At 38.2% G+C, this 14,505-nt stretch overlaps 1 protein-coding gene across 4 annotated transcripts in view; it reads right to left on the bottom strand.

Moving 5' to 3' along the window:
* The window catches only part of LOC109078078 (centrosomal protein of 112 kDa-like), a 160,468-nt gene that overhangs the window by 65,595 nt on the left and 80,368 nt on the right, over positions 1-14,505 (bottom strand). For all 4 annotated transcript variants that reach the window (XM_042720941.1, XM_042720940.1, XM_042720942.1 and 1 more), the window contains one exon: positions 13,885-14,115. In XM_042720941.1, coding sequence (XP_042576875.1) covers positions 13,885-14,115 — 231 coding nt within the window. The remainder of the gene's footprint in view (positions 1-13,884; positions 14,116-14,505) is intronic.

The raw sequence follows: 14,505 nt of genomic DNA, 5'->3' as shown, positions 1-14,505 counted from the left end.
AATGCATTTGCGTGAGGATTTAGGATGCTGGGGAGTTTGCTGGCCTCTCATGCTTTAAGTTGGGACCTCTTGCGATTCGTCCCATTTGATGACCTTGGGTGCTGATTTGCCGCCAGGGTCAACACTACAAAGGCCAGCTTAGGCATTCAATAAGAGCCTTTTATTTGGCTGGTGACCCTAGAGCCGCCATCACCATCTGGTGGTGTGATTAAAGCCTTCTGACGAGGGGCGGGCAGCTTTCTTCATGTCAGCTTCATCAATAATTATTAAGTGTGGAGAGCTGACCTGTAAATAACGGCAAACCTTCAACTTTAGAGTTGTAAAACCATCCACTTTGAGCAGAAAACACTGACTGCTGCACAACACCATCTATCATTGTCCTTCAGCTGGAGAAGGAGAAAAGAGCTAAGACTCCAGAGTGATCACTCAATACTGATCAAGCTCCTGCTGACATGTGGCCTTTGTGCCATCATTCATTGGTTTGTCTAGCACTTCATTCGTGTCTTTTTGGTGATAGGTGGAGGATGGTCTGAGCTGCAAATGGAAAGCCCACAGACTGGCCATTCACAGACCGTCTGCTGCATATCGCACACAATAAATGCAAGAACTTTCTCAAAATTGCAAGCTGCAATTGACTGGCCATTAGTCATGTTTTAGACTTTGAGAACTTCAATACTGGCTCTGTAACAAAGCATATCCAATATGTAACCCTGTACAAAAAAACAGTCTTAAGAGTTATTTTTTTATTTATACACAAATCTGAAAGCTGAATAAATAAGATTTCTATCGATATATGGTTTGTTAGGATAGAACAATATTTGGCTGAGATGCAACTATTTGAATATCTTGAATCTGAGGGTGCAAAAAAAAAAATCAAAATATTGAAAAAAATCGCCTTTAAACTTGTCCAAATGAAGTCATTAGCAATGCATATTACTAATCAAAAATTAAGTTTTGATATATTTACTGTAGGAAATTTACAAAATATCTTCATGGAACATGATGTTTACTTAATATCCTAATGATTTTTGGCATAAAAGAAAAATCTATAATTTTGACCGATACAATGTTTTTTTTGGCTATTGCTACAAATATACCCCAGCAACATAAGACTGGTTTTGTGGTCCAGGGTCACATATTATTAGACAGGTCTCAGGATTGATCAGTTTCAAAATTCAAAATTTTACGGTAAAATACTGTTAAATGTACTGTTTTTGGAAGTAAGAAAGATGAAGCATCTTACAATTTATCAGAAACTGACATTCCCAGAATCCTCTGCCATGACAGCTCACATTTGATGATTTTTCAATGAAATTATGTTTCTTTTTAGCTTTATCTTATAATTAATGCAAATTAGAGCTTTATGTTAAATAATTTTTTCCTAAATTAATGTTTATTGCATTATTTTGGTGTCACGTGTTTCTATTACAACCTTATTTCCATTAATGAAATACATGTCTGTTTTTAATAGCAAATTTAATTTGAATCAGTGATATAAAGTTGCTACCATGGAACAGGTCTGATAGCTTCAATTTTTGGATGTAATTTTTTAGTGTTGTTTTTAATTTTTATACTTTTTTTTTTTTTACAGTTGTTCTCTGAAGCATTATTTTTATTTATTTGGGAATTAGCTGTGTACGGTATATTTAGCTGCTCACTATTGCAAAACAAACATTTATCGTGAGGTTCATGGAGATCACCATCGGTTTATTTTGTGATAACCAGCTCATTGTGCATTATGCCTTACTAACTGTACTTGGTCAAATAAAGCTGTTATATGGACCACACCTCAAGCCAACTGTCAAAAGCCAGCCTGTAAAACACTAAGTTGAAAATGTCTGTTCAGGGGTGATGTTAAAGTCTCTAAGCGAGTGGCCGGTGGCATTGTGGATGTGTTTTAAAGCGCTCTAAAGCCAGAGAGCTCTCCACAGCTCTACACTGCCGGTCTGTGGCAGTCTCTTCCTGTGTCACCGACTTTCCCAGCCATACTGAGACGAAAAGAATGAGAAAACTGGAGGATGGGGGGGAAAACGGCGTAACTTTCATCTCCGCAGAAGAAAGAAAAATAGAATCACCAAATCCATCCACATGCCTGGCTGGTCTAAATCTGATTTTCTGCTATTAAGCTCCATTTCCCTCTCTCGATCTGCCACTCCGAGGTGATGGGGAGGTGTCTTTGATCATATTCTCCCACTGTTTTGCTCTCTGTAATCCATGACCAAAAATAATGGGATTTGGTGTATCTCCAAATGGCAGAGAAACCGGTTGACAGAAATTAATAAGTTTGCAGGGACAAAAAGTGAAGACAAACAATGACAACAACATCCCCGAAACGCCACCATCTTCCGTCAGCAGTGAAAGAGAGAGAGAAAATATGAATCATAATGTTAAACAGAAACTAAAAATGGTGGTGACACATTAACAAAAAATAAATAAAGTTAAAGAGAGGCAACATCCAAACTTTGGGCAGAATGACAGCTGACAGGCACGCCGTGGGGGAGCTGGGTGTATTGATGTGTCTTTGAAGTGAGCGTGTGTTTACCGCGTTCTCCAAGACAGCAGCAGCAGCCATGTTCTCGGGCCTGATTCGCTCTAATCCCTTCTGTCACCGCTCAATGGAAATCTTGTACCGATGCCACATCCCTCTTAGTCAACAGGTGCATTTCATTATGCAATGTGTACATGCAATAATCTTGACCGCATTCCTGCCAGTTTCTTAACTGAGCGAAAGCTTTTACGTGCAACAGACTCAGGCACTTTTGCTTTATCGTTGTTCTGTTGCTCGATTGTTTTCATATTCTTGTTCATATTTTTACTAAAACTGTCCCATTTGTTTCAATGTGACAATTTATGCTAAATGTTTCAAGAAATGCACTTTTGGTTTGGGTTAAATACAATTTAAAGGGGTCATGAACTAAGAAACCAAAATTCCCTTGATCTTTTTACATATAAGAGGTCACTGTACTATTATGAAATGCCTTTTACTGTCATTTTGCATTATTGACTCACTGTTTTCCTAATTAATGTTGTTCAGTTGCTTTGACACAATCTGTTTTGTTTAAAGCACTATATAAATAAAGGTGACTTGACTTGACTATAAAAAACATTCTGTAAGTTTCAGAACTCAAAACTTTCTCATTAGTCTAAAAACAGCTCATATTGAAGCCAGTCTGCCAAAACGACAGCTTGTGCAATATACGACTCTATGATGTAATAGTGTGGCTAAACACCACCTCCGCATAAAATATAGATAACTTATTATAAATAACTGCTTGTTTGTCACTGCCTGTTTTTCCCCATCACTGACTTTAGCCCTGCCCACCAATTCACGTCATGTAGTAGGCACCTAAGCAGGTATTTGATAGCAACCTTTTCCTTATAAAGCTTTGCATTGTCTAGCATTTCTGAACCTGCATTTTTTCCATCTCAAAAATATATCTAACTTTACGGCCTATGCTTTTAATGAACATGCAGAAATGGCTGCGTTAGAACTCAAGGTAACACTTTATTGTAATGTTCCATTGGGTTAATGTTCTGCATGTAGTAACAAACAGTTGTCCAAAATAACAATACAGTTTTACTACAGGATTTATTCATCATGTTAGCCCGGTTAACGAAACTGCACAGTCCCATTCATTGTATAGATTTTCATCGTGCTTATTCACAGTATAAACCTGAATGTTAACAAGCTCTTGTTTTTTGAGTTTAATGATCCACGTTCCGTTCTAAATGCTGGAAATTAACATCAACTAAGATCAAAGTAACTGCTGCAGGCAGATATTTCTAATTATTTAGCACCCCAAACTTCATGTAACCTACCTAACATTGTTAGTTGCAGACACACTCTTGCAGTTTAAATCTGATTAAAGACCCATCTCTTTAACCTGGCTTACACATAACATTAGTTCACTTCTAATTCCAAACCGTTAAAGGATTCTGCATTAACAAGGTAAACCGGGAACACTTCAACACCCAATGTTTTTTTTTTTTTTTTGAAAGATTGCATCTAAAAGATTAGTCTGTTGCTGACTCTTATTCCGAGGACCGTAGCCAGTGATCCAGTCAACCAAGTCAAGGTCACTGCAGTAACCCTGTTTTTCAGTACGTATTCAGCCCAGATCTTGGACCTGCACCTTACAGATCACAGATATGAATTATGTGAGACCAGGACAACTAGATAAGCCCCAGAGACGATCCCCAGTAAAGACCTTGGACGTAGGCGGGACAAACCACAGGACACAGATGATTAGCCATCATGTGACTTTGCTGGTGTGAACTGCTGGTTTCGTCTGGTCAGAGGAGAACAATCCCCCAATGAGCCTGGTTTTTTTCAACAAGGGCTTCCAAACTGTCACTGAGAAAATAGCTCCTTGCCGCTGTCGCCTCTGGCTTGCTTATAAGGCTTTTTCATGTACAAAAATCGATGACTTGATTGCAAAACAGCACAAACTATTTAAAAAAACAAAGGCTGCATTATGACATCACTTAAATTCAATGATGAACTGCCTTTAACACAGTTTGGCAGTGGTTGCATTATTGACACACTGTTTTCCTAATTAATGTTGTTTCAGTTGCTTTGACGCAATCTTTTTTGTTTAAAGCGCTATATAAATAAAGATAAAGATGACTTCATACAAAATTATTTTCTGTGGTTACCAATAGCATCTGTGGTATTACAATTACCACAGAAAACAAATCAGAATCACCCTTTGGTTTTTTTGAGAGAATCATTTCAATCTTAAGGATTTACATTGAAACTTTTTTTTTTAGAATTAATCTATTAACGAGACAATAACTCCAAAGTAATGACTGAAAACAGTCTGGATCATCTTGGCAGGCATTCTGGGATATCTGTTTTTCAAATATGTCACATCTCTGTAATACTAGCTAGCAGTGAAAGCTTCTGGGTGGATGTTTGTGGATGGTGGGCAAACACTATGTAAACAGAAGGCAGGTGAAACATTCTGACAACTTCCTCCTGGATCATTCACAAATACACTTCATATGCATTTTACATTCTTTCAGCTAGGGTAAAGTTGGTTGCTTTCCCTACATATGGCTCTTCAATTTGCATCCTGTTACACTGCAGACGAACGGCAGAGAAAAGCACTTGCTGCCTTTTCAAAGCAATATCTCTCATAGTACCACTACCTCTGTCTTGCACTATTCTCTTGTTCTTTGTCACAGTGAGGAAACAAAAATAACCGCATCAGTTGTATGCCGCACATCTTGTTACCATGGTGATCTCATACATGTACAGAGACCATGTAGCTGGAAGCAGATGCAATGGCACTACCGAATTATATTTGTGTGAGAGAAAGAATATAACAATAAGAACACAGAAGCAGGGTCCAATGATTTCTGTGATGTGGAAAGCACGTATGGAATCACATAATCTAGATGTAAAAATGGTAATTACAGTATAATGTGGAATGTCAGAAAATGTGGCAAAATTAGATTGAATAAACCAAAAGTAGGGTTGTACACAGGGTTGATACTCCACCCTAAAATGAAATTTTGACATTAATCACTTACTCCCATGTCATTCCAAACCCGTAAAAGCTTTGTTCATCTTCGGAACACAATTTAAGATATTTTGGATGAAAAACGGGAGGGCTGTGACTGTTCCATAGACTGCCAAGTAAATAACAGTGTCAAGGTCCATAAAAGGTATGAAAGTCGTCGTCAGAATACTCCATCTGTCATCAGGCTTGCAATCTGGGTTATATGAAGTGATGGGAACACTTTTTGTAAGCAAACAAAACAAAAATAACGACTTTATTCAACAATTCCTTTGTCAACAGTCTCGTCTGTGTCTCTCCATATCACCGTATGCTGCGTATGCTCTTCTGTATCATCCGTGCCACAAGGATGCACTCTTTCTACATGTATTTAGCTTTGATTTGAAAGAAACAACACATCCTTGTGGCGCGGATGATACAGAAGATACGGTGCATACAGTGATATGAAGACACAGAGGAGACTGTTGACAAAGGAATTGTTGAATAAAGTTGTTATTTTTGTTTAAATATAATATTTATTTTTTGTCTGTTTTAATTTAAACAGTACAACTCTGTTGTGTAGCCAAAAATAAAAGGAATTACTTAAATTCCATTTATGCATTAATTTGAGTACTACCATTATTGATAATGAATGTGCATTAAACCATAAAACAACAAATCCAGAACAATTAATAGAGTGTAAAAAGCCTAAAAATCCATTAGGCACTATTATTGTTAAAATATTAATAAATTAGTATTGAACTGTTTCATAAATTCAATTGATTTGACATAATTTTTGATTATTAAAATGTAATTTAACTATTAAAACAATAATTGGGAAAGAATAAAAAATTGGGGGGAAAATAATTAATAACACAAATTACAGGGCCCTACAGAAGAATTTTCTGGAAACTTTTCCATATTATTTTAACAGTGAATACTGACCAAATTTGGGACCACAAGACTACTGTATGACTTAAGAAGACTTGGAACATAGTGCCCAAGTCATATGGACTCCTTTTATCATACTGTTATGGTATATGTCTGTATTCTATGTATGTATGTTTTTATTTTAAATTATTATATGCATTTATGTATTTATTTACTGATTTTATAGCTCAAAAGACAACAAGCGCATTCCTCACCATTCCCCCCTTTGTGTTCCATTAAACGAAAAAAGTCATATGGCTTTGGAATAATGTAAGGGTGAGTAAAGGATGAGAATTTTCATTTTTGGCTGAACTATTGTTTTGAATGCAAGAGAGCATGGCCACATTGTAGCAATTCATAAGAGGTGCCACAGGTCTATGCTCTGGGACCGCTCTCATGTCAAATCTATGCCACTAGGTTTGGTCTGACAGCTCCAGTCCATAAGGGGTAGTAAGGCTGGTGCCTTTTATCAGGACAATCCCTTGAGCCTTTGGCTTTGGGGCAAACAGAAAACAGAAAAGGGAACCAGCCACATCCATTTCAGCACCTCCAGCTACAGCTGACATGACCAATCCCTTTGATGTTAAACTCTCAAGTTGCATCATCTGAGAAACACTGATCACTCAAAAGTGGAAATACTCAAGAACTGAAGTAAAACAATGTGAATTAGGAATATATCTGTAAACAAAACACAATTAGAAGGAACATGACAAACTATCATCCTCATAAACAGAGCCAAATCCTCCTCCAAACTATTCCTGCTCATTTAGTGCTGGCAGATGAAACATGCTCAAGAGTTCTAGAGATAGGCCTACATGTGAATCTCTGCCTATCCTGATGGTGTTAACAAGTGGGTTGATCTGATGGCTATGAGGGCATGTGGGAGAAGATGAATAGAGCCCAAAAAGAGTGATGAGTCCAAAGAAAGGCTGCTCTTTCAACAGGTATTCATTACACACACTACTTTTTTTAAGGAAAACTGCCCCTCTTTAGGGTGAATGCCCCTATGATACTATATAAACAGCTTTCATATGCCATTTTACTTTGGATAGGAATGCTAAAAGAAACTGAAATCTTCTTGTCCGGGCTGGTGCATGAAATCTACCAGTTAGTGATTAGCCGTGGACATAATAATGTTGCTAAATATCTTATGATTTTCAGTGAGTTTTATTTTTTGCAGAGACAACCTAATGGCTGTTCTAGGGGAGACAGCACTAAGAATTCATTTGACCCACTTCGCATTGTTTATTTCTATATATCTGTTTTGATGACTATAAGAATTCAGCAGATGTGGTAAAAGTGCAAGCATTTTAATGCTCACAATTTAAATGGTGCAATAGCTATGATGTATGCAAGTCTTCTGTACCAGCAATGTTATAACTGCCGTAGACGAACAGCAAAGGTATTTTGGAACCTGGCTCATTCTATAAAGAACCTAATTTACATAGAGATGATGATGATATTGCCTTAATTTCATTAGATATGCATGCCACAGCATTATACCAGTGCGTATAGTGTTTGCGCTGACATAAAGTGGCTGTAGTGATTTTGTACCTGCTAATCTTTATGTATAATATAGAATTATTTACATTTTGCCTTTTTTTGTTTCTCAAACAAGAAAAAATGAGTTATTATTCACATATATGGCACGAGTTATTATAACAAAAACACACTCGCTCTTTGGACCCAGTTGAACTGTATGCAGTGATTAAAGAGGGATGCTGATCTGAAAACTTAATAAGTTTTCTGACTGGCGGATTTTGTTGAGGAATCTGCAGTAAAAAAAGAGAAGACATGAAAGGGGCTGAATCCGTAGGAATTCAGGACAGGAAGCCGTGATTTGTACAGCCGTTACTCCAAAGCTAAAAGAAGAAGAAAGTACAAAGAACATCTGAGCATCAGAGGCACTGGCTGTGAGCTGCAGAGAGAAGTCAGGTTTATCTGGAGGAACAAGGCTCCCAGGGTTCTCTGTGGTGGATGGAGATTGGGTACTGGTGTCTGCGCGCACACACACACACTCGCACACACTAGCCACAGCCAGATAAACCTCTGTTGTTAACAGAGACTGGAATAAATTCACTTTCATCTTCCTTTCTTTTCGCTAAGCGTCTGACGTTGGAACAATCTAACACATGATCTTATCGCTTCGGATATTCTGTTTCTTATTATTTTATTCCACAAGCTCCCCTTCAAAAAGCCTGTGTCTTTCATGAAAACCCATTCATGGATTTAATGGATTTCTCTTTCCCTTTTCTCTGGGATCTGTCTTCAAACCCTGGCTGGCCATTTCAGGAGCGGCTGACTGCCGAGGACAGCGTTTCTCTCGCCATCAAAAGAATAAGAAATTTCATCTTAGAAACATGCCAAGTCACTACAAATCTAAAAGCCTAAAAACTTCCAAATTGAAAATAGCTAAACTTTTCCCTCTGAACCATACAAAAATAGAAGCTCTGATGCAGTTGCGGAGAGATAACGTAGCAGGCTAAATGCGCAAATGAAATCATTAGCTGCATTTAAAGCATTCTGGCTAATAATCTGTGAAACCAGTAGGATTTATCTTAGTAACGTTTCTACTATCATGCAACAAGAAAAAACTAGTTTTTACATTTTCTGAAGAGAATGTCAGTGCAGTTGTGCTTGCTTGTCTTCACAATGATAGGATGCTAAGGCGTTTTGTGCGGTTGCCTACTAGCCTTTCGGTCTCTCTTCTGAAACCAACAAGGAAGTGACTAAAACTGCAATTCATCAACTGTACGCTAGAGGCTGGCTCCAAAAGGGAGTCAGTCCCATAGACTCCCCATGTTAAAATGCCCAACTTTACATCAGAAAAAAATATGCTTACAGCCTGGTACAAAAACTGGTTTTGGTATATATAGCTAATTTAGCCTTTTATGACAACTGTGAGGGGGGTGAATTTTTTTTGTATAACTCATCCGTTTAAATTATATTAAGCCTTAAAGTTCTGCATAATAAGGGCGTGGCCAATTGAGTGACAGGTGGATCGTCGCTGCTGTCACCACCGTCGCGCTAGGTGGGTGTGGTTTCAGCAACCATCTCCCGCCTCTTTGCCCATTTTCGATTATCCGGGATTGGTGACGTGCTGCCAAGATGGTGACGGCTGGCTCCGCCCACTTTGAGCTTCAAAAACGCTCTTCAGAAACCTACGGGTGTTGTCACAGACACTACGTCCAAGTTTTTATACAGTCTATGGCCTAAACCATAAAAGCCTAAACCAAATATCTTTTTACCAACTATCACATCAAAAAGCTACAGTATATACACTTCAAAGTCAGGGGACTTAGGAGATTTTTCTGTCCATTTTATTGTCCACCAGAAAAAAATGATACATCTTATAGGATAAAAAAGGGTCAATTAAGAAATCATTTATGTTTGTAGCACAAATGGCACTAAAATTTAGTATAGGATTAGAGGTTTGTTCAAATTTCTAACTTTAAATATGAGTAATAGTGATTGACTTTGAGAACACCACAGATGACTCATATACTGGACTGCAATGGTGAGCTATGAAACAGTGGCAAAATGAGATGTATGTATATTTGTGTAAGTCAGATCTTCAGAGGACAAACAGCTTTACTCTGGAGGAATGAGTCTGGTATTGCACCTCTGGACAGAGAGAGATCAGAGAGCCGGTTTACCTCCATTACATTGCACTATAATAGCCTGGTCACTCTCACAGGCCAGCACTAACATCATCTGTCTCATTATGCCATATTTATCTACATCTGTATTAGTAATCATGACACTACTTACCTCACAAGAGTCATGCCTTACACAGAATACATATGAGCATCCATTTGTTGCGTTTCTCTTTATGACTAATCTGCATCGCTCAGTGAGAAATGCCTTAAAGGGACAGTTCTCCCAAAAATGAAAATTGTCATAATTTACTCATCTTCAAGTTTCAAACCTGACTTTCTGGCTTTCATGAAACACAAAAGCAGATGTTTAACTGTCACTCCACTTATGTATTCCAATGAAGAATGTAAGTGGGTTCGGAAGAAGATTAAGAGTGTAAAAAAATTTATTTGTATTTTGGTGAAATATCCCTGAATACCTCACACGTATGTTTTCTTGCTACATCTGAATGAAAATTTTCAGAATACCAAGATAATGTTCTCACCAACTTGAAGACTCAACACCATTATGTGGCAAATTCTGTCAGTTAATAACGGTTTCCTTTGAGACACAAGGTGCCTTCTTCAAAGGGCCATTATGGTCTTAGTACTGTAGTTAAATTCTCCAGTGGACTGCATTGACATCTTACTGCATTGATAACTTGACTGATTAAAAAAATATAGTATATTGAATTTTTAAAAGTGGTCTAAAATGGAAATTAGAGAAGTTGAAGAAACAGTGATGAAAGACTGTTTATAGTGAACGCATCTTTGCGTCTAAAATGCGAGATGCAGTGCTCAGAATGGTTTTTAAACAAAATGCAGTGCAGAATGCCTTCTCAGCCATGTTGCCATCAAATAAAACAGTTGGCATGGCAATTTGCTACTGTAAACAAAAACTTGCAATGCTTGACCCGCCTCTGTGTTCTTCTGATTGGCCCACTTCTTTAGAACTGACATTGATGAGTGGTGCTGTGCATGGAAATTCTTTTAACTTGACACAGCTTCTTAAAAATGCAATGCTCATGTGCGAGACATTGCAAAACACACGAGCACAACGGTCATACACATTCGTCCAGTTTTCATAGAAAAACAATGGACAAAAGTTGTGCACTGGAATGGAAAAACGCATTTTGTGTGAACAGCCTCTAAACAAGCTTTATTTTCTAAACTTAACAAGTCTTATTTTTCATCAAAAGATGAATGTGTTAAAACATGTAACAGTGTTAAAACACGATAACACATTAACTCTGGCAGCTTTAGTTTGAAGTGCGTCAATCAGTCTCAGAGACAGACTTTGTTGAAGTCTCTTCAGAGGAAGTTTTCAGCCTCTGGTCAGGATGAGTATCAGATGAGGGGTGGCAGAAACAGAGACTGATTTTGTAAACAAGCTTTACGTGTCAGCCTGAGAGTGGAAAAGCGAGGCGGAATTCTCTTCAGATGGGATTTATGTGCAGCAACGTACTCACATATGGTTCCAAAATGTAGGCCCAGGATTTATGAAGAGGCCAAATGGCACGCTAATGTGCCGCAGATGTCCTAGGGGAGGGTGCAGTCAGCAGCGGTGCATGAGTTTAATGAAAACTAATCGCTTTGATGGGCCTAATCAGGATTACCCTCTGATCAATACCACCTTTAGCTCGTTCCTGGCCAACCTGTGCTGGATTACAGCCGATTTCCAGCCTTCGTTTCTGCGGCTGGAATCAAGAGCTTTAAAACCAGAAAGGATGCAGGATTTCCGGTATAGTCGCCCAAGTCTGCTTGCTCAACCTTGATAGAGCCGGGGCAAAGAGGGGCTAATGTGTTTAATTAAATACTAAGTGATCTATTCCCTCAGCACTGGAGTTCAAGCCAACACAGCCCATCAATGAACATGTGCGAATGCGTCTGTGTATACTGTACACAACACACGTGATTAGGTGAGAAGCTAGTCTTGTGTATTCATACAGCTGTTTATAAGTTTAACTTTATTTGTTGCATGCTCAACAGGTGCATGTGATTAATTAATTTATTTTTCTCCAGAAACAGAGTCTGATCATATACAAGCAATCCTGGCTTTTGGAAATTGATTGTGGAACGTGTGAAGTGTCACGTTAACACTGAGTAACTTACACAGACATAGCAATCATACTGGAGAATCAGAACAGTTCTATATACACCTAAAAATAGTCCACACTCTATCTTCATAGTCTTCTGAAATAATTTTCTCAAAATCTACTCTACCATAATGATTTGAGATTTTTGAGATTTTCTGGAGAAAAAACAAAACAACAACAACAACAACAACAACAACAACAACAACAACAACAACAACAACAACAACAACAACAAAAAACCTCACTGATTTCATGCCATTGACTTCCATTCATACACATGTGAATGCAGGAGAGTGGAAATGCATCTCATGCGAAGTTGCTTCGCATTTTGCTGCATTCCAAAGTTCAAGTTGGTAAAATCTTCCATATCACGTGAAACAGAAACTGTGTGACCAACAGAAGATCGATAAATACATAAATTTAAAACTACAGTACTGGAGGAAAGTGTAGTATATTGTAAGTTTTTACATTCTTAATTGGTATTTAGTTGAATTTAAGTTTTTAAAAAGATGCATGACATCATATCACAACCCTTGAAACCACAGAAATGTATAGATGCCACATTTGACCGCTCCAGATATGTTGACGTGTACGCCATCTTGGAACAGTCTATGTCATCACTTACAATAACAATCAATGAGTTTCAATATGCAACAACACTGTTCAGCACCTGGTTGTAAAAATCCATAAAATTCAATTCCTGAAGAAATTGGTTAGAATGTGTTGGTTTGTGATTTTTTTTAAATTTCCATTTTAATTTCCATTTTAAATACCTTCTTAGCTAAAGGCTTTGTCTTGTTGTATTGTGTTAGTTTAGCAAAAGCATCTTCTGAAGTCTACTGAATATATAAATATATAAATGCGTGGAACACCAGCAACTTGCTCTCGAGTGTTCACAGACATTTCAATATGGCGGACGGCTTATATATAGCGGCCCACAGAAACAGATGCTAATAGGGCATCTACTTATATATATCTATGGTTCCAGCATCCAAAGAAATTTTGCATGCTCAAAGTCTAGTGTGATCGTAACATGGCAACATGCTAACATAAGAAACATGGGAATTGTAAATAATCAATACAACTACATGTTCATCATGTTGGAAAGGACAAGATCCTTTAATTAACACATAACAATGATTTGACAGATCCTGTCTTTTCCAACTGATTTTCAGAGGATTTGTTCTGCTATAAACATCTGATAATCCAGCATATTATAAATCATTTTAAAAGAAAATAATTGGTAGTGCCAGAAATAAATTATGCCTGTCCCACCATTCCTGTGACTTCCCTTTTTTGTTGTAACCTCCAAATACAATTTTCTACAATATGAATGTGTCATGACAAACGTTGGGGAGATGATCACCCAGACAGTCATTTTATTATGCAATGATATGCTTTCAGCCAAAAGCAATTCTACTGACTTTGATTCAAACAAGCCCTGCTGACCACTCCAAGATGGCGGCATGTATGTTTTAATACTTTATATCCATGGTTATTATCAATTGCATAAGAGTAGTAGTTGAATCTTTGTGTTAAGTATAAGAGCATCCAAGTTGCTGTCTACAAATGGAGCTTCTTATTTAGACAGTAACTTAATAAGGTTTAAAACAAGGCTAATGATGACTAGTCTGTCACATTATACAAATCGTGCAGGTGGGTTGTGCGACCTGAATTGCAACCTAGAATGCCAAAAATACAATGCCTGAATTTCACACCAACCTTCTCTTGGGCCAGCTCTCTTTCAGCCTTGTGGGTTCTTTCCAGGTCCTGCCGCACCTGATCCATCTCAGCCCGCAGACGGTCCAGAGCTGCTTGCTGGTCTCGAGCGGCCCGCTGTCGCTCCTCCTCCCGCAGCACACCCAACTCCGTCAGCTGCTGTTTCCTCTGACTGTGGGCTGCCAACAGCTCCTTCCTCAGAGAATGCACCTGGACCTCCAGATCGGAGATGGTCTGGTGAGAAACACAAACAATGAAATTTGTAAATCCGTTAAGATGCACCCATAGATGGGACAGATGATGTGTTTATGGAAAACTGAATCTGGGAATTCAACACATTTAGGCTGTAAAACAGAAACAAATGCAAAGTGAAAAAAGACAGAAGAGGCCAGATAGAGAGAAAGAGGATAAGCAAAACAAGCCAAGCAGGACGAGTGGAGCATTTGTGCCCAATTCTAGCCAGGAAGAGGAAAACAGACACCACAGCCTCTGATCTCCGAGCCTCAAGAGTATAACATCAAAGCTCGGCATTCCACAAAGGTCAGGGGTTTGATTTAATGAGCAAAATTAGCGCAAATCAAAGGTCAGTTGCCCATGGGGATGAGGTACCACTGCCATTTCTCA

Source organism: Cyprinus carpio, chromosome B3, assembly GCF_018340385.1.
Source record: "Cyprinus carpio isolate SPL01 chromosome B3, ASM1834038v1, whole genome shotgun sequence".
NCBI classification, from domain to species: Eukaryota; Metazoa; Chordata; class Actinopteri; order Cypriniformes; family Cyprinidae; genus Cyprinus; species Cyprinus carpio.
Note: the sequence above shows the minus strand (reverse complement) of the source record. Positions and strands in the feature narration are given on the sequence as shown.